This window comes from Schistocerca nitens, chromosome 4 (assembly GCF_023898315.1).
Source record: "Schistocerca nitens isolate TAMUIC-IGC-003100 chromosome 4, iqSchNite1.1, whole genome shotgun sequence".
NCBI lineage: Eukaryota > Metazoa > Arthropoda > Insecta > Orthoptera > Acrididae > Schistocerca > Schistocerca nitens.
This window is the reverse complement of record NC_064617.1, coordinates 832,993,406-833,020,234: the sequence shown is the minus strand read 5'-3', so window position 1 is coordinate 833,020,234 and position 26,829 is coordinate 832,993,406. Positions and strand designations below refer to the sequence as shown.

General features: G+C 42.2%; 1 protein-coding gene across 1 annotated transcript in view; it reads left to right on the top strand.

Annotated features, from left to right (window-relative positions):
- Positions 1-26,829, top strand: part of LOC126252599 (beta-2-syntrophin-like) — a 342,954-nt gene that overhangs the window by 254,212 nt on the left and 61,913 nt on the right. The window contains exon 4 of the mRNA XM_049953502.1: positions 26,415-26,596. Coding sequence (XP_049809459.1) covers positions 26,415-26,596 — 182 coding nt within the window. The remainder of the gene's footprint in view (positions 1-26,414; positions 26,597-26,829) is intronic.

Here is a 26,829-nt window from a genome sequence, read left to right as displayed (position 1 = left end):
GACATTCCTCTCAACAGCGAGTATTTCGCCTTCCGTGATGTACGCACATGCATTGACAATGATCTGACGCATGTTGTCAGGCGTTGCCGGTGGATCACGGTAGCAAATATCCTTCATCTTCCCCCACAGAAAGAAATCCGGGGACGTCAGATACGGTGAACGTGCGGCCCATGGTATGGTATGGTGCTTCGACGACCAATCCACCTTTCATGAAATATGCTATTCAATACCGCTTCAACCGCACGCGAGCTGTGTGCCGGACATCCATCATGTTGGAAGCACATCGCCATTTTGTCATGCAGTGAAACATCTTGTAGTAACATCGGTAGAACATTACGTAGGAAATCAGCATACATTGCACCATTTCGATTGCCATCGATAAAATGGGGGCCAATTATCCATCCTCCCATAATGCCGCACCATACATTAACCCGCCAGGGTCGCTGATGTTCCACTTCTCGCAGCCATCGTGGATTTTCCGTTGCCCAATAGTGCATATTATGCCGATCTATGTTACCGCTGTTGGTGAAGACGCTTCGTCTCTAAATAGAACGCGTGCAAAAAATCTGTCATCGGCCCGTAATTTCTCTTGTGCCCAGTGGCAGACCTGTACACTACGTTCAAAATCGTCGCCATGCAATTCCTGGTGCATAGAAATATGGCACGGGTGCAATCGATGTTGATGTAGCATTCTCAGTGCCGACGTTTTTGAGATTCCCGATTCTCGCGCAATTTGTCTGCTACTGATGTGCGGATTAGCCGCGACAGCAGCTAAAACACCTACTTGGGCATCATCATTTGTTGCAGGTCGTGGTTGACGTTTCACATGTGGCTGAACACTTCCTGTTTCCTTAAATGACGTAACTATCCGGCGAACGGTCCGGACACTTGGATGATGTCGTCCAGGATATCGAGCAGCATACATAGCACACGCCCGTTGGGCATTTTGATCACAATAGCCATACGTCAACACGATATCGACCTTTTCCGCAATTGGTAAACGGTCCATTTTAACACGGGTAATGTATCGCTCCCCCCATGAACCATGGACCTTGCCGTTGGTGGGGAGGCTTGCGTGCCTCAGCGATACAGATGGCCGTACCGTAGGTGCAACCACAACGGAGGGGTATCTGTTGAGAGGCCAGACAAACATGTGGTTCCTGAAGAGGGGCAGCAGCCTTTCCAGTAGTTGCAGGGGCAACAGTCTGGATGATTGACTGATCTGGCCTTGTAACATTAACCAAAACAGCCTTGCTGTGCTGGTACTACGAACGGCTGAAAGCAAGGGGCAACTACAGCCGTAATTTTTCCTGAGGACATGCAGCTTTACTGTATCATTAAATGATGATGGCGTCCTCTTGGGTAAAATATTCCGGAGGTAAAATAGTCCCCCATTCGGATCTCCGGGCGGGGACTACTCAAGAGGACGTCGTTATCAGGAGAAAGAAAACTGGCGTTCTACGGATCGGAGCGTGGAATGTCAGATCCCTTAATCGGGCAGGTAGGTTAGAAAATTTAAAAAGGGAAATGGATAGGTTAAAGTGAGATATAGTGGGAATTAGTGAAGTTCGATGGCAGGAGGAACAAGACTTTTGGTCAGGTGATTACAGGGTTATAAATACAAAATCAAATACGGGAAATGCAGGAGTAGATTTAATAATGAATAAAAAAATAGGAGTGCGGGTTAGCTACTACAAACAGCATAGTGAACGCATTATTGTGGCCAAGATAGACACAAATCCCATGCCTACTACAGTAGTACAAGTTACATGCCAACTAGCTCTGCAGATGATGAAGAAATTGATGAAATGTATGACGAGATAAAAGAAATTACTCAGGTAGTGAAGGGAGACGAAAATTTAATAGTCATGGGTGACTGGAATTCGTCAGTAGGAAAAGGGAGAGAAGGAAACATAGTAGGTGAATATGGATTGGGGGGAAGAAATGAAAGAGGAAGCCGCCTTGTAGAATTTTGCACAGAGCATAACCTAATCATAGCTAACACTTGGTTCAAGAATCATAAAAGAAGGTTGTATACCTGAAAGAATTCTGGAGATACTAAAAGGTATCAGATAGATTATATAATGGTAAGACAGAGATTTAGGAACCAGGTTTTAAATTGTAAGACATTTCCAGGGGCAGATGTGGATTCTGACCACAATCTATTGGTTATGATCTGCAGATTGAAACTGAAGAAACTGCAAAAAGGTGGGAATTTAAGGATATGGGACCTGGATAAACTGAAAGAACGAGAGGTTGTAGAGAGTTTCAGGGAGAGCATAAGGGAACAATTGACAGGAATGGGGGAAAGAAATAGAGTAGAAGAAGAATGGGTAGCTCTGGGGGATGAAGTAGTGAAGGCAGCAGAGGATCAAGTAGGTAAAAAGACGAGGGCTAATAGAAATCCTTGGGTAACAGAAGAAATATTGAATTTAACTGATGAAAGGAGAAAATATAAAAATGCAGTAAATGAAGCAGGCAGAAAGGAATACAAACGTCTCAAAAATGAAATCGACAGGAAGTGCAAAATGGCTAAGCAGGGATGGCTAGAGGACAAATGTAAGGATGTAGAGGCTTGTCTCTCTAGGGGTAAGATACTGTCTACAGGAAAATTAAAGAGACCTTTGGAGAGAAGAGAACCACTTGTATGAATATCAAGAGCTCAGATGGCAACCCAGTTCTAAGCAAAGAAGGGAAGGCAGAAAGGTGGAAGGAGTATATAGAGGGTTTATACAAGGGCGAAGTACTTGAGGACAATATTATGGAAATGGAAGAGGATGTAGATGAAGACGAAATGGGAGATAAGATACTGCGTGAAGAGTTTGACAGAGCACTGAAAGACCTGAGTCGAAACAAGGCCCCGGGAGTAGACAACATTCCATTAGAACTACTGACGGCCTTGGGAGAGCCAGTCATGACAAAACTCTACCATCTGGTGAGCAAGATGTATGAGACAGGCGAAATACCCTCAGACTTCAAGAAGAATATAATAATTCCAATCCCAAAGAAAGCAGATGTTGACAGATGTGAAAATTACCGAACTATCAGTTTAATAAGTCACAGCTGCAGAATACTAACGCGAATTCTTTACAGACGAATGGAAAAACTGGTAGAAGCGGACCTCAGGGAAGATCAGTTTGGATTCCGTAGAAATGTTGGAACACGTGAGGCAATACTAACCTTACGACTTATCTTAGAAGAAAGATTAAGAAAAGGCAAACCTACGTTTCTAGCATTTGTAGACTTAGAGAAAGCTTTTGACAATGTTAACTGGAATACTCTCTTTCAAATTCTGAAGGTGGCAGGGGTAAAATACAGGGAGCGAAATTCGTACAATTCGTACAGAAACAAGATGGCAGTTACAAGAGTCAAGGGACATGAAAGGGAAGCAGTGGTTGGGAAGGGAGTGAGGCAGGGTTGTAGCCTCTCCCCGATGTTATTCAATCTGTATATTGAGCAAGCAGTAAAGGAAACAAAAGAAAAATTCGGAGTAGGCATTAAAATTCATGGAGAAGAAGTAAAAACTTTGAGGTTCGCCGATGACATTGTAATTCTGTCAGAGACAGCGAAAGACTTGGAAGGGCAGTTCAACGGAATGGACAGTGTCTTGAAAGGAGGATATAAGATGAACATCAACAAAAGCAAAACGAGGATAATGGAATGTAGTCAAATTAAATCGGGTGCTGAGGGAATTAGATTAGGAAATGAGACACTTAAAGTAGTAAAGGAGTTTTGTTATTTGGGGAGCAAAATAACTGATGATGGTCGAAGTAGAGAGGATATAAAATGTAGACTGGCAATGGCAAGGAAATCGTTTCTGAAGACGAGAAATTTGTTAACATCGAGTATAGATTTGTCAGGAAGTCGTTTCTGAAAGTATTTGTATGGAGTGTAGCCATGTATGGAAGTGAAATATGGATGATAAATGGTTTTGACAAGAAGAGAATAGAAGCTTTCGAAATGTGGTGCTGCAGAAGAATGCTGAAGATGGGGTGGGTAGATCACATAACTAATGAGGAGGTATTGAATAGGGTTGGGGAGAAGAGAAGTTTGTGGCACACCTTGACTAGAAGAAGGGATCGGTTGGTAGGACATGTTTTGAGGCATCAAGGGATCACAAATTTAGCATTGGAGGGCAGCGTGGAGGGTAAAAATCATAGAGGGAGACCAAGAGATGAATACACTAAGCAGATTCAGAAGGATGTAGGTAGCAGTAGGTAGTGGGAGATGAAGAAGCGTGCACAGGATAGAGTAGCATGGAGAGCTGCATCAAACCAGTCTCAGGACTGAAGACCACAACAACAACAATGTATCACTAAGCAAGTACTGTCCGCACTGGCGAAATGTTACGTGATACCACGTACTTATGCGTTTGTGACTATTACAGCGCCATCTTATCACAAAGCGAAAAAGTGGTCCAACTAAAACATTCTAATTTCTTTACGTACTACACGAATATGTAATAAAAAATGGGGGTTCGTATTTAAAAAAAAAACAAAAAAACGCAGTTTATATCCTTTTGACCTACGGGAGCGCCATCTAGCGGGCCAACCATAGCGCCATCCCCCTTCAAGCTACACGAGTTTCGTTTTTTGTAGTTTTTCTTTTGATGCTTATTTCGTAAGGTATTTGGCCCGGTCACTTTCAATGGACCACCCTGTATAGTTACCGATGACCTCAGCAGTTTGGTCTCTTAGGAATTCACACACGCCGGCCGGTGTGGCCACGCGCTTCTAGGCGTTTCGGTCCGGAACCGCGCGACCGCTACGGTCGCAGGTTCGAATCCTGCCTCGGGCATGGATGTGTGATGTCCTTAGGTTGGTTAGGTTTAAATAGTTCTAAGTTCTAGGGGACTGATGAACTCAGATGTTAAGTCCCATATTGCTCAGAGCCATTTGAACCAATTCACACACATTTGAACTTGTAAATCGTCTTCGCGAGTCTGCCGCCAGATGACGTGCAAATTCTACAATATTCCCTCGGAGCAACTGCCCGGACATCTTTAGGTGGTTTAACCTTTCTGGTGGCTAGATACGACTCACAGAACAATAAGAAAGCGAGCGCAGCTCCCATGCTTAAAGAGGGAAACACAGGCCGATAGCAGCGCCTCTAGTGGTATGGAAATGAACTCAAAAAAGATATACATTGCTGATTGCATCCCTCTTAGCTTATGTACGTTGTAGGGTTTTTTCTTGCTTTCAGTTTTCGTAGCTCAGTTTTCTGGCGTGCTATTTAATTAATTTGGCTAGTGTCGTAGTAAAACAATTTAAACACAGCTATAGCACGTTGCAATACAGCAATGACATACCTATTATTCAGGAATATTTGTAGTCCAATTTTGCTGCAACAATTTTATTTAGCTTCAGTTATTTAAACTACATGCTTGTTTCGACTTGCTGTCAGTTTCAAGTGTTGAATCTAGTTCTTTGACGCACAAACATCCTGGAGCTTTTATATGTCGATATAAATTAGTGTGTCAGTTCGTAAGTCTGACAGTCGCTGCTCCTATGATCTCTTCAGCAGCAACTGTCAGGTGCAAACGTCAAGAATAAACTAGCAAACTGACACTCTTACGAGGGATATTCTGAGAGTAAGTCCCGATCGGTCAAGCAATGGAAACCACTGTGAAAATTTAATAAAGCTTTGCACATGTGTGTTCGACTGTCTCTAGTATGCCTGTCGGTTACATCACTTCGCTCTTTTCAGTTCTGAGCGCATAAAGATGTGTAGAAAATAGTGTCTCCCGCCAAGTATGAGGTCCTGGTGAGAGATTTCCCCTGATGTTATGCAGCCCACATTACAGAACTGTCATACGGTTCCTATTGTGTGACAGTTCTCGGTCGCAGTCTGCAGGGGCAATGAAAATGCTCCTGCAGTGTTTTCGGTGGGTAATGTTTAATCACCCGCACTCTGTGTTTTGTCTCTGCTCACATTAACTACTGGCTATGAAGGCATTTTCGCACGGACCACGATCTATAGATGAGCATAGAGAATTGGCGGGAAGCACAGGCGGCTGCCTTCTTCTGCAAAGTTGGTACAGCGCTACGACAAATGTCTAAGTCGGAGTGGTGACTATGTAAAGCAGTAGCTGGAAGCTGTTGCTAACTGTTGCAGATAAAATATTTCTTATTTTCAAAGTGGTTTCCATTTCGCGATGAATCGGAACTTACTTACCGAATAGCCCTAGTATATTGATTTCTATCAACATCCAAAAGTTCCAGGACGTTTTGTGCGTTATAATAAATAGACGCAACACTTGAAACTGACAGTACGTTGAAACAAGCTTGTAGTCTATATAACTATCACAAGCTACATAAAAATTGTAGCACCTAAATTGGATTACAAATATTCGTGAATAATGTCATACTTTGACGTCTTACGAGCTACAGGGTCAGTGGAGAAAAGAAAAGCCTATAATTAAGAGAATAATCGGCAGTCAAAGAGGCTTAATTGAGAAATCTTTATCACAGTGTTAATTAATAAAGAATTCTAAAATTTGTTACAACTGTGTTTCAGGACTAAAATTTCTGAGTAATTGCCCAGGAAACTTGTGCTACTGACCATAAATTTTTCGATTTTAAATGCTTCAACACAAAAAGGTGGCCGGCCGAAGTGGCCGTGCGTCTAAAGGCGCTGCAGTCTGGAACCACAAGACCGCTACGGTCGCAGGTTCGAATCCTGCCTCGGGCATGGATGTTTATGATGTCCTTAGGTTAGTTAGGTTTAACTAGTTTTAAGTTCTAGGGGACTAATGACCTCCGAAGTTGAGTCCCATAGTGCTCAGAGCCATGTGAACCATGTGTGTGAACAAAAAGGTGGCATCAGTATTAACTACTAAAAATAGCAAAGGTGGATAGAAACGGTGAAATGAAAACAAAACTTACTTTCTGTTCCTCAAGCACACAATAAAAGTTTTCTTTTAACCGTCATACAGCTGTAAACCTTCTACTAATTCTGTAGTTTAGTAACACCAGTTTCACTTGTGGTATTAGCAGCTGTATAACGAACACTTGCCATAGCACCACTAGCGCTTGGTAGGCCTGATTCACTATTAACAACAGTTTCATCTGATTCACTACTGACATCAGCAATTTCACAAGGAACACCAGCCACATGTTTTTGAAGCACGCCGCTGTTTAGCCTATGCCTAGTTTTATTCATAAAATCGTTTCCAAAAAAATGATCTCTACAAACAAAAGCAACTCTTGAGGTTGTTTTGGAAACCTGTAGAAATGTTTGTTGCTAACTTTCTCCATTGAACCCACTTAATATCCAGATGAATAGCCGGGGAACTTACAGGAGTGTTTCAATGTCAATTTACTGTGTTGAATATTCTGAAAAAACATAAAATAATTCATTAAATAAAACTACTGCTGACATATCAGAGTTATTTAAATAAACAAACGGAAACCACACAGCTTAATTCACGATAGAAGAGAATACATTTCATTTATAGGCTACGATATTATTTACTGAAAATTAAATCTCTTAACTTAGGATTAATTGTAGACTTTTTTTCAGCTGGAAATCTCTTCAATTCCACGGTGAACTTTATGAAATTTAAAGTAAAAAATCTGTTTATAATGAAGATCAGTGGTATGCAAATATGAAACAAATACAAAGACGACTGTAACCGTAGACTTCAGTACAGGGCAAGATAATAGAATATCAACTGCCATTGGGCAGCTCTCATTGGCCAATTCCAGTTTCGTTTGGCCCCTAGGGCCTCTAGTGGTCTGGAGGGAACTACGTGGCTTGTTGCCTCTTCTTCCACATAGCTTTCTCTCCCGTGATACGACTGACGGTATCCGTACGTCGACGCTGGGCGCCATACTCAAACGCCCGCTGCCGAAAATCGCAGAGCGGCCCTCCTGCTCGTGCGCTGTACGCTATGCTTGCTAACAGTGCAGCCAGACGCCACACACTGAAAAACTATACTGGACCAATTTTATAATAGGTCTGTTCTAGAAAAAACTTTGATTTTCTGGTGGTGATTTAATAGCAGCCAATGCAGGGTTCCAGGCTGTGTTCAGTTGAAACCCCGCGCTCCTGTTTATGAGATTATCAGCTGTACGGATGTGTATTTCTTCCTTAATGACACAATTCCAGAAAGATAATGCCGGTGGCAAAATTTCCATATTTTAATAAATCATGCGGTGTCCTGTATTCAGACAGTGTTTTGCAATTGCCGACTTTTCCGGTTGGCGTAGGCGCGTATGATGCTGATGTTCATCGCAACGTTCTTGTTCTGTGCGACATGTCTGGCCTGTATATGCCGCCCCACATTGACAAGGAGTTTTGTACGCACCGCGTTTCCTCAGGCCAAGATCATCCTTAACCGAACCCAACGGGTTCCTCAGTTTTGCAGATGCTCGCAAAACACAATGTTGTATCTTTGACGACATGCCACCAAAATACGGCAAAAAGGCCAAAGTGATGGGCGTCTTCGTATCTTCATTCTGCTCCATGTATTGAACTCGCATGGGCCTGAAAGCATAACAAATCTGTCTCTCAGAATAACCGTTTTGTCTGAACACCGTCTTCAAAAGTTCAAAAGGCTCTAAGCACTATGGGACTCAACAGCTGAGGTCATTAGTGCCCTAGAACTTAGAACTACTTAAACCTAACTAACCTAAGGACATCACACACACCCGTGCCCGAGGCAGGATTCGAACCTGCGATCGAAGCAGCCACGTGGTTCCGGACTGAAGCGCCTAGAACCGCTCGGCCACCGCGGCCGGCCACCGTCTTCAGATGTTGTATTTCACAGGGTTTCAGGATCAGATACCACACGCGCTTTATGAACTAATGTATGTAAAGCACTACCGCATCGTGCAGGATGATGGCATCTTGTCGCCAGCAAATATAGAGCTGTATGCGATGATTTGCGGTAGGTTCCGTGTCCCAAGGTTCCATTTGCTTTCCTTAGTACCAAAACATCGAGAAATGGTAAAGTACCATCTTTTTTCATTTCCATTGTGAAATTTATATTCGGATGGAGCGAATTTAAATGCTGAAGAAACGTAGGTAGACTACCAACTCCGTGTGGCCACACCACAAATGTGTCGTCCACATACTAAATACTTCCTGGCTTTGCATAGTGCTGTAGCGTTCGATACAACTGACAGGTTTTCCTGTTCAGGCGCATCTTCACAGTCATATCAGAACACAACGCAGTTGTGTTTCATCGTGCAGGCAGTGCTAGCAAATCACACTGAGCGAAAACGTACTGACCGGTTGTGTAGTAGCATGTCAAGCCACCTTCAGAATGCAGTACAGCGGAGATTCTGTGTGGCTGGGATTCGACAAGAACTCAGTAGATTTCCAGAGGCAGAGTCCACGCTGGATACAGTGACTGTTGTGGAATGATCAATTCGTGTTTTTTTCGAAGGGAAAGCCCGCTTTCGACCGGTCAGCAATGCACTGCAAAGACAGGATCGAGATGCAGGCCCTGCAATCTTTCTCGTGCGATTTTTGAGGAACTATTTAGTCAAAAAATTTCATTTTTCGTTTCTTATAGCTTTACATGCAACCTTCATGATAATTTGCCCATCAATCCGGTAATGGTCTTACTTATTGTGACATCTGTATTTAAGTAAGACAGAATGCGAAATTCGAAAAAAATTGCAATGAAAAATAGAGTTTGCTATGATTTTGTGTGGTGCATATTACGGCAGTTCAAAACCACGTCCAGCCATCCTGATTTAGGCTTTCTGTGATTTCCCTGAATCGCTTCAGGCAAATGCTGGGATGGTTCCTTTGAAACGGCAAGGCCGACTTCTTTCCCCATCCTTCCCTAATCCGATGGGCCCAGTGACCTCACTGTTTGTTCCCTTCCCCCAAATTAGCCAACCGTGGTTCAGATTACATAATACGCACATCAAAAAAAGTTTTGCATCACCTCGGTTGCGAGAGTTCCGGAACCTACACTGAAATCTGGAATAAGGATCAACATAAACATCATTTCCGCCCTTTTTATTCCTCATGAAAACCACACGTTGCATGTTGGACCACCATATAGCGAGACCTTCAGAGGCGGTAGTGCAGATTGCTGTACACACCGTTACCTCTAATACTCAGTAGCACGTCCTCTTGCTTTGATGCATGCCCGTATTCGTTGTGGCATACTATCGACTAGTTCATCAAGGCACTGTTGGTCCAGATTGTCCTGCTCCTCAACGGCGGTTTGGCCACTCTAGTCGAGCGATGTCGTTATAATGAAGTTATTCACAAGACGTGCACGATGGGGGCGGGAATTGTCGTCCATGAAAACGAATGCCTCGCCAATATGCTGCCGATATGGTTGCACTATCGGTCGGAGGATGGCATTCACGTATCTTACTGCCGGTTACGGTGCCTTCCATGACCACCAGCGGTGTACGGCCACACATAATGCCACCCCAAAACAGCAGGGAATCTCCACCTTTCTGCACTCGCTGGACATTGTATCTAAGGCGTTCAGCCTGACCGGATTGCCTCCAAACACGTCTCCGACGATTGTCTATTTGAAGGCATATGCGACACTCATCGGTGAAAAGAACGTGATGTCAATCCTGGGCGGTCCATTCGGCATGTTGTTGGACCCATCTGTGCCGCGCTGCATGGTGCCGTGGTTGCAAAGATGGACGTCGGCAGTGAAGTTGCGCATCATGCAGCCTATCGCACACATTAGTCTGACAAGGCGACATGTTTTCTTTCATCCATGGCCCAATGTCCATGGTCGCTTGCCCACTGCAGTCGTAATTGACGATATCATTGGGCAAGCATAAACTCGTAAAGCTTATCTGCTGCGGAACCCCATGTTAAACAGTGTGCGCTTAATGATGTGCTCCGAAACACACGTACCTTCACCACGCTTGTACCCTGTCACCAGACGTGCCACAGATCGCCGCCTAATGGGCAAGCCCCACTTCCACGTTCTCTCATGACGCGTGAACGTCCAAGACATTGTCGGCTATTCGTGGTTTCACCATCCTTCAAGCACTTTCCATAGATGCTAACGCTACTGGCACTTGAACAGCCGACCATCTCCGCTGTTTCCAAGCGGCTCGTTCCTTGGTACTAGGCCAGAACAATCTGCCCTTCGTCAAGGTCGCTTATGGCATTGAAGTTCTCCATTTGCGACCCGTATTGTCGTTAGAATGTTTCCCCTTTCGTTTCTGCTCCGCGTGTAAATTTTCCTTACTGCCTCAGGTGCCCGCAACGCCACCAAGCAGCAATCCGTCTCACGGTCAGCAGTGCTCACAGCGTTTTGGCTCTGAACTCATTCGAAACACCAGCACAGGTCCTGACTGTACATGTTAACCGGTGCTCTGTAACGTCGTGGACTGCTCAGCTACGTCGAACTGTATAATATACTTATTAAGTAAATAAACAACCAGATTACGCCACGGAATAAAGAAAACGGTTGATTGAAATCTACCACAGTGAGTGCTGCTTGAAGCAAGTTATTTGTAGTCATTATCGTGATCGCTAGAAGACTCAAAGGATGTGTTTGAAATTAATCGAAAAACTTAAAAAAAAACTGTATTAGTAGCACTCATCTCAAGGTTTTCCTTCAGTCAGCGGATATACTATCGAAAAGAATTTCAAATACATTTCATCAGCTATCCATTAATAAGTCTGGCAGTATACAAGGACCAACCTGCAGCTCCTGCAACAAATTGACTTGTGAATATGGTCCTCTCTTCTTAAATAACTTTTTTACCCGCACGACACTTTTTTTTCCTGTGGTTTCAGAGCTACGAGGAGCGTTCAATAAGTAGTGCAACACATTTTTTTTCTTGGCCAAGTTCGATTGAAAAATGCGGAATGGGAAGTGGTGGAATAATCCCGCTTCAGCCACTGTAGTCTAATGAAATTACAAAAGATGGCTGCGCTGTATGTAGCTATCAAAATGCAGTCCGTAACGGAGGTGCGTTCCCAGCAGAGAGCTGTCATTGAGTTTCGTTTGGGAGGACTCGAACCTCCGCCGGGACCAGCTGCACAGTCCATGACAGCAGCGCGCCAGACCGCTCGGCTAATCCCGCACGGCGGCGCCACACCACCTTCCTCCGAAGAAACAGTTCAGAGCCGCACTTTCAGTCATTAAAGTCATGGTGACGGCCTCCGTCCGCTGGGCTCTGAAGGGGTTGTTCTGTCCGATGGTGCAAGGATAAATTCGGAAGTGCATTGTGCTACCCTCTGGAAACAGAAGAAACAACTTCAGTGTGTGCGTCGCCACAAAAATGCTTACGAACTTCTCCATGACAACGCTAGGCCTCACATAAGTCTGCACAACCGAGAGGAGCTCACAGAACTTCATTAGAACGGTCTTCCTAGTCCACTCTACAGCTCGGACTCGCACCTTCCGACTTCCATCTGTCTGGTCCAATAAAGATGCGCTGCGCGAGAAGCAGTATGTGGATGATGGGAAGGTTGTTGATGCAGCAAGACGTTGGCTCAGACGTCGGCCGATAGTGTGTTACCATGAGGGCACACAGGCCCTCTGAGTAAAGTGGTGTCAGCCTGTTGCATTGAACGGAGATTATGTTCAGAAATGGGTTTTTGTGGCCAAAAGATAAAGATGATGATGATGATGATGATGATGATGATGATGATGATGATTGGTTTGTGGGGCGCTCAACTACGCGGTTATCAGCGCCCGTACGAATTCCCAACCTTTGCTCAGTCCAAACTCGCCACATTCATGAAAGATGGTGAAATGATGAGGACAACACAAATACCCGGTCATCTCGAGGCAGTGGCCAAAAGAATGAGAAATAATATGGTGTATTGGAATCTTGACTAACCTTATTTTAGAAGGAAAAAGTGTTGCATTACTTATTGAACACCGCTCGTAAATCAGGTGTCGCAGAACCGGTGTTCCTTGAGGCCATGGTGAACTGATAGATTGTAAAACTGGCTGTGTATTAAGATTTCGTCACCAAGTTTGTAGCTCGTATGATGGTTAATAAATGAAGCGGAGGTACAGTTTACTCAGCGGGGTAGAGTAAAATTGAATCCCGTTGGTGGTATGTTCATGAAGCTGACTATCGTAGTTTCTGCTCTTATCGTTACTTCCTCCCTCTATCATCATATTAATATTTGCTTACCGGGAACGATCTTCTTGTCAGTTTGACCGTGGCAGCATCGGATATCGGAACCTACAGCAAGTGTTTCAGCCGGGAAGTGTTTGAAGTACTAGTAGGAGGGGGGTTAAGTTACAGGTTAGTAACAGATAGGCGGAAATTAAACAGTTTTTGGCATATCAAATCAATAAAGCTACGTACGAGAATTCCTTTACAGTGTAGAAAAACCACCAATCAACGGTGCGGATTATCAGTAGGACAACCCATTGTTTACGGGGAAAAGTCTATATAAATAAGAATAGTGGTGATAGTGTCAAGGTCGTTCCAGCCTTCGAGAGTTCTAAATGGTTCAAATGGTTCAAATGGCTCTGAGCACTATGGGACTCAACTGCGGAGGTTATTAGTCCCCTAGAACTTAGAACTAGTTAAACCTAACTAACCTAAGGACATCACAAACATCCATGCCCGAGGCAGGATTCGAACCTGCGACCGTAGCGGTCATGCGGTTCCAGACTGCAGCGCCCTTAACCGCACGGCCACTTCGGCCGGCGAGAGTTCTAAATGAATCCATGAATTGGAGGAGGCGTGATGTCCATTTTTTTTTCTTTTAAAATTACTTTTACGGGAGTTAACTGATCTTTATACCTGTACGCGTCGTTTGGTGTACCAGGGGATCATGTTTCACTAACAGAAGTGCTTGCTTGAAGGGTATACGTGTGTTTGCTTAAAGTGTATGGTTGAAATGGCTCTAAGCACTTTGGGACTTAACATCTGAGGTCATCAGTCCCCTAGACTTAGAACTACTTAAACCTAACTAACCTAAGGACATCACACACATCCATGCCTGAGGCAGGATTCGAACCTGCGACCATAGCTTGAAGGGTATACGTCCATATCGACCTGTTCCAATGAAAAGGAAGAAGCTAGAAGATGTAAAGAAATGTTTACAATACATAACTGACGAGCAGAAACCATTTTATTGTAACGCTATCTGCCAATGGCCAGCGAAGGAAGGACAAGATAAAGATTAAGCACAGCTACCATTGTATGTTTTGCTTCATTTTGCATGCGGTAGTATTTTAAATACATTATGAATGAACCCGTATCCTCATAAAACACTTTTTTTATTGGTATAATGAATATGAATAATATAAACTTGCTTAACACAATCCTTCCGCTCCAAATAGAACACTAGTTGCCATATCATCATCATCATCATCGAAAAGGCTTCAACTCCAGTACATTCAAACTCGGTCACTGACCACAGTCGACAGCTAAAGTATGTTTAATTGTGTATATTGTTTCACGCTGGGGCCAATTGCTCTATGGTAACTCCACGATACCGTGCTTAAACCCGATGTGTAGTAAAACAGTTTTTTTGTGTCTCCTGAAAAATTTACTTTCCCAGCCCACCAATTCAGTTGCACATAAAGAGCGTAATACCATTTTACGCAAACCTGCAGGCTTTCGTGGTCGTTGTCACAGAAGTTAAAATCTTCTGCGTTGCTAGGCCTCGTCATATTTCTTCGGACAATCGACGGTTCGACCCCTCTGCTGGTATCTTCGTCAGGATCTTGTCGTGTCCACTGTAGATTGAGCACTGTCAGAGACCAGTGTCGCATTCTGTTATGAAGGGGAGTTTTCCTGCGCTTGTGCTGGGAAAGTGGGATTATTGGGTAAAAATCTTGGGCTACAATTGGTGGACTATCATCATCGGATAGTGAGAGAAACTTTACCGCGCTAATGCTGAAGAAGGGGGCTATTGGCTAAAACTCCTTTGGCTAGCATTAGTGGGCCGGCGTCATTTGTTAGGAAGGGATGTTTCCCGCTCTTATGCTGCCGAAGAGTTATTGGTTAAAATTTCTCCAGCTGCTATTGACGGGGCCATATCATTGTCTAGAAGCGAAATGGGCGGAGCATGAGAGGGGGAACGTCGATTGTTTGAAGAAGTACGACGCGGCCTAACAACCCGGAGGATTTTAACTTCCAAGTAACACCACTCTTTGAAAAAGAAGGGAGGCGTTGGATGACCCCGAGATTAATCGAGATTCCTCGCAAACGGGCCATGTGGGAGAAAGCTTGCCAAAATTGCCCCGGTATGATGTCTGCAGTTGCATCGCAGCGCAGACTACGGGCGCGCAACTCGCGATAACTGAGTTACACTTTCTTGCGACGCGATCGAATTGCTGCTGTGATTTGTACTCTGCACTTCTGACTCCCAGATGATGGAGGTCAGTGCATGCTATGAGCTGAGGTGGCGGCAGACTTGTAAACCAATCTTCACATACGATTAACATCAAGCGGACGAAGCGAGGGACTGAGTAAGATTGGGCTGGGCTGGTTTTGTTTCCTAGGCCCAGGGCCTGCTCAGTGAAAACAGGTGTCCGCGTCGCCACCCTAATGGCCCTTGTCCACGACAAGAATACCCGCCGGCCGCCAGTCCGGCAGATTCGCCGGGTTTGTAGTGGCACATAGGTTCGTTTGAGCAGTTACCAGACAGCGCCAGACAACAGGTTGTACTGTGCATGCGCAGCTACGATGTCGTAGGCAGCCCATGCTTGGTGCTTGCTCTGCTCATACTCTTTTCATCGCATTTCTGGTGGAATTTCGTGCGTAGCGGGGCATCACGTGACCATGTGCAGCCCTGCGGCATGTTGTTGAGAGGATATACAGAGTTGTACTTAGAGCAATTGTTTTATCATATCCCACACAGATAAATGATGCAAATAAGGAAACAGTTTTTGGCAAAATATTATTTCAAATTTAGACTCCACAGCTCGAAGTACCATAAAATTTTGCTAAGGGGTGACTTTGACAGATTGTATTAATTCGTACTCTGCAATATTGTTATGCAGCATTTCCAACAGGCTTACATCTACACAGCACTGCAAAAAGCTAGTACGATGGAATACAAATTTCTTGCAAGGAAAAAAAAATGAGACAGTTTCTTGTGTAACTTACACCGGAATAAAGGACAATAAATTTCATGACTATTTCAAAATGTGTAAAAAATTAACATGGTTGTCTGTGAGGCAAAGAAACTGTACAACTGACAGTTTATACACTACTCTAAGAATAAATATGAAGCCATGTGGGGAGTTAAAACGATAAAACACGATATGCTGCCAGTCTACAATTTAGCATAAAATGTTTTGTTTCTTTTTTCAAAGCCAAAAAATGTGTCAGGCTTGTTGACTTTCCTGGAGTGTTGAGTTATCAATAGTCCAGTTTTTGAGGTTCTAATGTTGATCACATGACTCTAAAATGCCTAAAAAACTGTAAAACTCACTATTTTTCATCTAAAATTTAGAAAATTTCCCGGGGCAAGACCCCCCCCAGTATGCCCCCCCCCCCCAATACTTTTTATAAGTCGGCGCCCCTGCCTGTCTCTCAATACGCCCTGGACTGGAGCAAATGAACAATGTGATTTGCCACAGCTTGGATTATCATCGTGCCTGGAAATGAGGGACATCCTACCCACAATCCTTCCCTCCACTCATAAAATAATACAAATTTAAGACGTAAACACAAGACATAACTTTAGGCCTAGAGGGAGTAGCCTACTAGACAAGTGCCTTGTGATCGAAAAACACTTTCACAGAAGGTAGATTTGTAAAATTCTGCTACAGCTGTCATTATATTTGAAACAAAATATTTAGTTCAAAACTACTGACCAAATTTGCCTATTTAGTCAGCTTCAAGTCAGTGTTTACGTATGTTCGTACGTATATAGCATTAAGAGATCTTAAAGTGTCATAAAAGAAACAGGACATCAGAGACTACTCCAGCAGCATCGGAATTTCATAAACCATACTAAAATGTTTCATTCCGCTCTAATTGCACATTTCTACGTCCAGATGCACTCTGAAGTACCTGATATTCAGCTTTTCATGTGGTTTTCGTGATACCAATTTTCTTGGAGGTCCAGTACTGTATTCTCATGTTTGGTTCTTTAGTATGGAATAACGTCATTCGTCCCAGAAAATGAAAATTTGCACTTGAAATTGAACGAGGTTGAAAGTAGCCAATAGTGCGGAATGGAACACTTCGTTTCAATAAACTAACTGCCTTAACGGAAAAAAAATTAGTAGAAGCAAATTTCTCTATAAAACAGACAGAAATAGCTTCATTAAGACATTAATGGATGGTTGCTAATAACGTGGAAATAATATAAAATCAGAAAATTGAAACTACTAACTTATTTTGAGCTTTCATGGTTATGAGAATGTATACTAATTCACCTGATGGCACCCGGCCACAGAAATCTGTTTTGATTTCATTTGACGTGGGAGCTATAATCGAAGAGACCAGCAATATTACGAAAACACGAAACATATACGCGGGACACGTGGGGAAGGACCCCCCCCCCCACTATAACTCAGCTTGCTCTGCGCATGCGCGAATCTGGCAGCTTGGGCGCGCAATAAAAATTTTTCCGGGTAGCTTCTGGCTACTTGCTGCTACTGCTCATACAATAAGTAGCCAGAAGCGGGAGGAAGGCACTGCTCATACGCGAACTCAACTCTGCGCATGCGCACGAGCACGGTGGTAAGTGCTCATATGAACCTATTGTTTCTTATAAGGACGACACGGCAAAACGACCGGCCCGGCTGCCGGATACACCTCCGGTTGCCCACTCCAAAGCCGGCAGCCGGATGGTGCCCCGGGTTCTCAGTTGGACATGTTGGAGGAACATGTCTGCGTGTCCACGAGCCGGCAGCTCGCCGGGTGCCGGGAGGGTTTAGTCGCGCCTGGAGCCGTCATACGTTGAGTTTCAATTGAAGATGAATGCCGAGCTGAATATTGATTGTGAAGTTTTGATTGCGATGGTGGAGGAACGACCAGTCCTGTGGGATAAGACAACCGAAGAATATGAAGATAGACGACTGACTTTGGAAGCGTGGAAGGATGTGTGTTCACAACTTAAAGAAGATTTTAAAATGCTTGGAGATAAGGAAAGAAATGATATAGGTATGTGGTTTAACTTCACCTCAAATTTATTTTGTTTCATTTCACACCCCATTCTCTCTATACTGTTATTTGTTTGACATAAAATATGAATACATTAGGCGAACATATCTTGCCACGGAATTTTCCCATTTTCAGAAAAAGTAATTAGCGAACTGATTTCTGATAGTGTTCGCTGACACGCCACCTCGTACTGCTTGTGTACGTGGCAGTTCTCGCAGGTCAGAGTCCACATCTATAGTAATATCCGCACACAGAGTATTAAGACCCTCTTCTTTATGGATGAAATTTTGTAGAACAGTACAAGCCTTCACTATGTCAGTCGCAAAATCAGTGGAGACATTTAAAGGTCGGTGAAAAATCCTCCATTCATTGGCCATTATGCCAAAAGCACACTCTACAAATCGTCGCGCTTTGCTTAAGCGATAGTTAAAAATACGCTTAATATCAAGATCTCGCCCACCATAGTGACAAAGTAAATTAGTATGCAATGCAATGCAAACGCTTCATCTGCAAAGAAAACATAAGGCAATTACCCTGGAATATTTTGAAATACCCTAGGAGAAGGTAGGTTCAATGTGTTTGCAACTTTTTCCGTAAAGACGTTTCTTTCAAAACACTTGAGCCACAATCTTTACCATAAGCACCAACATCCACATAAATAAAATTATAATTTGTATCCACTACCGCCATCAGGACTAACGAATAATAGCCTTTATAATTGAAAAATATTGATCCACTTTCTTGTGGTTTGATAACTCTGATAAGTTTACCACCAATGGCCCCTACGCAGCTTCGAAATTTTGCAGTATTTTCAAACTGACGCGCTATATTCAGCCAGTCATTTTCCTCCAGAATGGGCGTATATGTGTTATGCAATAACGACCACATCTTCATACAAACCTCACGTACAATTCTAGTAATTGTTTTTATTTCCAGTCTGAAACTGTAGTGGGGATCGGTGAAAGTATTTCCTGTTGCAAGGTATCTGAAATGAGAAAAACATATGGGTTTGATTCTACTCCGGTTTTCTTTTCTTTTCAGGGAAGATGGTAGTAAAAAAAATGGCCAAACATAAGAGATAACTGGATGAAATGCCACAGGAAAGTAAACAAAGTAAATAAGAGCGGTTCTGGAGCAAGCAAGAAGCGGAAATACGTATTTTATGAGCAGCTACATTCTCTAAAAAAAATAGCAGACAGACGAGAAACTTCATCAGATATGCCGGATAATAGTGACGACGTAAACACCGCTGACAATCAGTCTGAAAAACATTGTCACCGAGTTAAAGAAAAGCCCCAGAAAAACAAAACAGCTTCAAATGAGTTGGACAGAAAAATGATGACTATCATTGACGCCTTTATTGAGCAGGGACACAGTAGAAGTATGCCTTTTTTTAGGGGGATTGCCCCAACTGTAAATAAATTTAACGATGATGATATCGTAGACTTCCAGTACGAAGTCATGAAACTTATAAAAAGAATTAGGTCGAAACCACAATACAAACATGCATCAGCAATCTGCCCAAGATTCCTGGAACTATGCCTCACGGGGCCGGCCGGTGTGGCCGTGCGGTTCTAGGCACGTCAGTCTGGAACCGCGAGACCACTACGGTTGTAGGTTCGAATCCTGCCTCGGGCATGGATGTGTGTGATGTCCTTAGGTTAGTTAGGTTTAAGTAGTTCTAAGTTGTAGGGGACTGATGACCTCAGCTGTTAAGCCCCATAGTGCTCAGAGCCATTTTTATGCCTCACAGGAATACCAAACTTTTGGTGGTACATCATCGTACCATACACCAAGGCCAAATCAAGATAGCAACTATTCGGCGTACAACTCGGCAGAACACTATCAAGTATCAACTTGTACAAGGCCACCTAATGAAGACATGTCTTCGGAAACGTATGCAAATCCTGCATCCATCGTATTCAACATTTCCGAGACATTTGATTTTTGAAACTAATTATAAATCGAACATTGTTTCTTTCGTCTTAATGGAAATAAGAAAACCCTATTCACTGTCATTCTACTTTGTTTAGCAAGAGCGTTTTTAAATAGTTGTGTTAATTTTTGATACAGCAAATTAATAGTTTCTAATAAGTAAATTTCAATTGTGTACTTACCTCAGTGTCACTGCAAGCGTTTCGGTAGGAGATATGCAGTTTGGCATATTGGTGTCTCCATGTTGCAAATGAGTTTGTAATGACAGTAATTTGTCAAACGTTGTTTTTGACATCCTGTAAAAATTGAAGTGCTTTGTGTCGTCCTGTCGTAGTTTCTCATGTAGCGTACTGAAGGCACCAAATTTAAATCGATCTTGTAGCACAGGATGCACGCTGTTTCTTTTTGTAAAAATAGTATAGTGCAACGAGAGTGCAAAGGTCGCTGTTATCCATCCTACTGCTCCATTGCACACGACTCGACGGCAGTATTTCCGGCGCCGTCTCCGTGGACAAGGGCGTCCGGTTTTCTACCGGCCGGCAGAAACGCCGGTCCGACGAATATTCTTGTCGTGGACAAGGGCCCTTACAGGGAAAGCTGCGCTTCTCTCTCCCGCTGCTTCTCTGCGCTTTAAGTTGCCTATTCCGTTGTGGAGCCAACTCGTGTTGACCGAGTAAAAACTGTGTTCTTCCGCGACAGCGTGGGAGTAAAATAAATTTGAATCAAACGGCTTGTCTTTTAACGGCCCATGCCATCTTGGGATTTAGTTAGTGACATGCTTTGCAGGTATCACAGATTTATTCTGACCTTTTATCCGATGACCCTATGCTTTCGTGACTAATAATTCACAAATTCCAACAGTCACTTTCTAAACGTAGCAGCAAATGTAGGATTAAATGGTTCACTCGAAGGAGCAAGAGAATATACTAAAAATGTCATTCTACAAAACTTTAAGCAGCTAGAAGTAGCCCCAACATCCTTCACTGAAATTATACGATTATAAAAATTCTAAAAAACAAAAGCTCATGTGGGGTTAATGGAATATGCAATGCATCGCTGGCACAGAGAACTTTTCCAGACAGGTTAAAATATGCAATTGTTAAACCACTTCATAAGAAAGGGGACAAGACAGACTTGAGCAGTTATTGCCCGATTTCCTTACTGATATCTTTTTTCGAAACATTAAGTAATGTACTCAAGTGGATTCCAGGAGGGTTTCTCGACTGAGAAAGCTGTTTGTACATTCACTCATCAAATAATACATGCTTTAAATAATACCGCCAGTTCATATTTTTTGTGATCTTCCCATAATCGAAACACGAGGTCACTCTTATTTGGTATCCTAACTGTGCCCACTCACAAAACAAAAACTTTTGCAAACTCCTTCTCAGTTGCCGCTGTCCGCCTCTGGAACAAACTGCCCCTTACCTTGCGCAAAATTCAATCTCCCGCTGCTTTTAAGAAGAAGTTGAAGCATTTCCTACTATCATCCTTATAAAGTTCTCCACAAAATTAATGTACAAGGACAATCCCCTCATCTGTCAAATAGCAAAGCTAGCGTCTCCTATGTTGCTCCTGAGATGCCTTCCTCTTCATCTATCTCTATTAGCCACGCAATATTCTTTTCCTTTATATTTCCTTAATTATGTTTCATCATGTCTCTCTATTCTTCTCCTCCCTTCACCATGAGTCTCCCTCATACTCCCTGCTGCCAGCACTCCTATCTCAAATCTGTCTGTTCAATAATGTCTAATTATAACAGTACTTGTGATCTAAGAATATAAACTCTATATGTATATATTTTTCCAGGTGTACCTTTCAAATTGTTTATTTCACTTTTTGTACTAGATGTAGTTTAACATGCCTACTAAAACTGTAAATGTATAATAAGTAGAATGCCTGGTTAGATGTAAGAGAGGGCCTGATGGCCCTAATCTTGCCAGGTTAAATAAATCAATAAATAATTAAATAAATAAATATGTCTGATTGCATAGATTATGTTAGTCTCTTAGTTTAAGTTTTATGGAATTGATGGCTGTACGCACAATTGGTCTGAATTGTACTTAACAAACATAATGCAAAAGATTTTGCTGAATAATTCACTGTTGGGAGGGTAGAAAATTTTAGTGACTGGGGGCAAAAATATCCTACAGGGTTCGATTTTGAGTCCGCTCCTATCCCTCATAATGTGAATGACCTTCCACTTAACATTCAACAAGCAAAATTGGTACTTTTTGCAGACGATACTAGTGTTTTAATAAATCCCATTACAGAGAAAGCAGCAGAAAAGTTGATAAATGATGTTTTCCTAAGTATTGTTAAATAAGTCTCTGAAAATGGACTCTCCGTAAAATTTGAAAAAACACACTAGCTCAGTTCTGTGAAACAAATAGAGGCGTACCAATAATTGATCAGCAAATGAGCAGAAGTCGGTAAGTAGGGTAAAATACTCCAAATGTTTGGGTGTACATATTGATGAAAACTTGAGCTGGATAAGCATATTACTGAGCTTCTCCAACAATTAAGTTCAGTTATTTTTTGTTCTTCGTATATTTTGAAAACAAACGTATCAAGCTCCAGGCATATTTGCCGCATATTTTCACTTAGTAATGCCTTACGGAATAAACAAAGAAAGTATTGATTGCACAAAAGCGAGCGGTAAGAATAGTATGCGATGATCACCCATGGATGCCATGCAGGTACCTATTCAAGGAGCTAGGCATTTTAATTTTCTGTTACAATACATATATCCGCCAATGAAATTCGTCATAAATAATCCATCACAGTTTGAGAAGAACAGTGATGTCCATACTTACGACGCTAGACGGAAAAATGACCTTTATTACCGGCTGTTAAAGCTGTCAGTGGCTGAGAAAGGAGTGCAATATGCAGCAACAAAAATTTTTGATTATTTGCCTAATAACATAAAATGTCATACAAATAGCAAAGCAAGTTTGAATCTACGGTAAAATTATTTTTTCCTGTACAACTCCGTGTATTCCATTGACGAATTTCTACTTAAAAGCTGGTATCCAGTAAAAAAAGAAGTGTGGTTCCATGAGTAGGTCTAAACGTAATAATGTGTTCATTAATGTTAACACTAATGATGTATACATATCCTGTAAACTGACTCATTCTACATCCATGTAGATGAATCGTTCAAATGGTCTATGGAAGTCGCAGCTAGCTAATCAACACTTGTGGATCTAGAGCAAAATTAATTTACGGGGGATATTAGTTTATTAAGTTTTACAGCTCGCCTAATATGCAAGCTGTTCAACCGTCATTGCGGTCGCAATTTCCCCTTCTGTCTGAATCTGCAGTTGGATATTAAATTAATCAATTAAATCTGTGTGCTGTCTCTCTGTTTGGTCTGAGCACACGCTAGTGCCACTGCATGTACGTTGGAGGATCCCTGGAAAAAGATACGGTTTACAAGGTGATCTGAATATTGCGTGTTATAAGCTTTAACCCCTGCCGCGTCCTGTATTTCAGTGGACATTTGTGGCTGCAACATTGACTGGAGGCAATCTGAAACTATTTAGTAGGGCAGGCAGTGGGGAGATAATCCTCATACAAGCTAAGAACTGTGACCATGTGCACATTACCGGTCCCATGTCCATGTTTACCTTTTAATACAGTCTGAGCATTGTTCATTGCAGTTTAATACATGGTAATATGCACATATTTTATCTCCAATAATTACGTGTTTATTTGATGAATATGGCAACCTAAAAGCTGCAACAGGTACTCGTCACTCTAATTACTACCATTCTGGAAATTCCCCCATCAAAATCACTAAAATTTGGATGGAACATAGTGTAGGACAATTACCGTTTCTTATCACTGTCAAGCTGTTCTTAACCTTACCATTTGAGCCACTTTAAACTCAAGCGCGACTTCAATAGCATCATCTTATTACAATCTTTTCTTGTGTATCACCAATTAATATTCTTCCTCTCGTGACATTTACACTGCTTATGCATTGACCACGTTAATTTTACATTTTATATTTACTAATATATATTCAGTGTAACTCTGTTCCTCAAAATTCTGCCTTCCTTCACCACACTCGGTGGCCCACTGATCACTTGAAAATGCAAGTGTGCTCGCATCGTAAAATGTGCTTGTCAGTGCTACAATGCCCTACAAATGTCTGTCTGCCAAAGAACTTGGTTCTGCTATATACACATCTGATCAAAAGTATCTGAATACCTATTACTGGAAATTAATAAAGAGTGTGTCCACCCTTTGCTTTTACGACAGTTTGAGCTCGGTTGGGAACACGTTCAGTGGGTATCTGAATGTCTGTAGGCCCGAAACCATAGAAGGAAGTGCTGTCAGAGGCTGATTTCTGGAGTGAAGTCGACATTCTAATTCATCCCAAAAGTGTTCCACAAGATTCAGGTCGAGACTACGGACAAGTCAGTCTATTCCAGGAATGTTATTGTCCACAAAACATTGTCTCACAGATGCTGCTTTATGAAAGGGTGCATTGCCATGCCAGTACAAACATGAACTGTCTGTCTGCTGTTCACAGTACACAATACTGTAAAGTGTGTTTATATCCTTCCACTTAATATTTTCTTCAGCACAATAAAGGGATTGCACCAAAATCACAAAAAACACCCCCATACTGAACACCAACTCATTTGTACTTCACTGCTGGCACTATACATGATGGCAAGTGACCTTTTCCAGCCATTTGCCAAACCCAAATCCTTTCATCAGATTGCCACTGAGAATAGTGATATTTATTCCTCAAAAGCACTTGTTTTCTGTCATCCACTGTCTAGCAATGTCACTCTTAATAACACCCCCTCATGCATTAGTGTTGAGTATTGTGTGGCTTATGATGAGCTACTCGACAAGTGTATCCCACTCTTTTTAAATCCCTACTCACAGTCATTGTGTTGGCCTGACTGTTGGTACCACTTTGGAACCCACGAGTGATTGTCAATACACGAGGTCTGCATGGTCTTGATTTAGCTGTGGTTGTTCCTTCACATTTCCACTTCACAGTCACATCGCCAGCAGTCGACATGGACACAGCTTTATAAGGGTTGTCATATCCCTGATGGACCTTTTACTCAGGTGACATCCAATGACAGACCACCTCCAGTCACTCAGCTCTCCTGACCTACCATTTCTGCTGTTACTGCTTCTCTGTTGACAACAAATTGTTTTTTGTACTGAACATCAGTGTACAAGTAGAAGTGATTCATGGAAAAAGTAAAGAATACTTAACTGTCCCTAGTTCAGACCTAGGGAGCCTAGCAGTCTAGAGAAATTGCACAAATTATGTATTTATGGGAATATAAACTCTGAAGAATGTATACCGAACAAATGGTAATATGCATCTCTATTAATTACGTGTAAAAATGAAATATTTGCTTCTTTGGATCAGTTGTGAGAGAGATTTTCTTTTTTCCAAGGAGAAGGTGAGACATTTTTATGAGCCATTGGATTTATTCGTGTTCCCACAATCTTCTTCACAATTTCCCCTATCCACCTGATTCAGTTGCTCTGAAGTTAGCTCCAAAAACAGACACAGGTGAAATAGAGGTGTTGTTTGTGCCAAGTGCAGCTGAAAACTAATAAAGAAGTTTAGTACTGCTACTTAATAAATCCACTCTGAATTACTATTTTTTCCTCATATTAATAACAAACACCTCTACGGAGGAAGTAACCAGTATCATCAGTGTGCCTTGACCTTTGATTGACCCATTAATTTTACAAGAGGTAGTAATAAGGTTTTAACTATCACCGTGGAAAAATAAAGGTTTGAAATTAATTCCTTATTCACTGCAGTCCTAGTGCACACTGAAATCTCAGCATCACAGTACTGTGCCTCGCTGTTAGGGGAGACAAAACGAAATAGTTCAACTGATCTCCACTTTGTCAGTGGACTGCACCATTTTGTTTTGCTCTTAGATATTTATGTGTTATCTTTCTACACTTTCACACTATCGTAAGCCTTGCAAAACTTTTTTAATTTTTTTAAATGTCAGCCTTGACTTATACAGTATTTAAATTCTGTTCTTTTTCTACAGAGTCGATTTAAATCACAGAAAAAAATACTGGTCATTAAATGTACGGAGATTTTCCACATGTATTATACATATTTACAATGTAATCTCATACAGTACTAGTAGTTCTGTTAACTGCTACAAGGTAGACAGTTGTTTGAGGTGTGCTCCATTCACAGGTATAAAAGTCTAACGATGTGATACACACATACTATCACAAATTTAATTAATTCAAAAAAGTGCAAATACATGTCATAACACAACTTGCGAAAAATCTGGTGTAAAGTGTAAAAATGCAAATGTGTTTCATTATATTATTAGTCCATTAATGACTTATTCATAATTTATCAGGATAATTGAGCTTCATTGACACAGTCATATCTTGAGGTATTTTGTGTTGGCATTGCAGAATGGGCGGTCTGGGTCCTCGGATGGTGGAGGTGGCAGCAGCAGTGGTGGTGGGGGCAGTGAGGAGTGGCAGTCAGTGTTCGCAGCAGTGACTGATCGTGAGCTGCGCTTGTATCAATCTGCACCGTGGAGTCCTGAGGCGTGGGGCTGCCCCATCGACACCTGCCCACTAATATCCACCAGGTGAGCTCTCTGTAGCAGTCTTTCAAAGCCTTAGAAATGTGAGTTAAGGTATCAGAATACCAACACATTTAAAATACTTACTTTGGGGCAATATTACACAGGATAAAACTGTGTAATGCACCAACCTTAAAAAAGTCTGGATTTATAAGAAAATGGGTGTGAACTACTTTTGTCCTAAGAAAAATTTGTATGTGACGATTGTCACATCCACTCCTATATTCTTGCAAAATGTT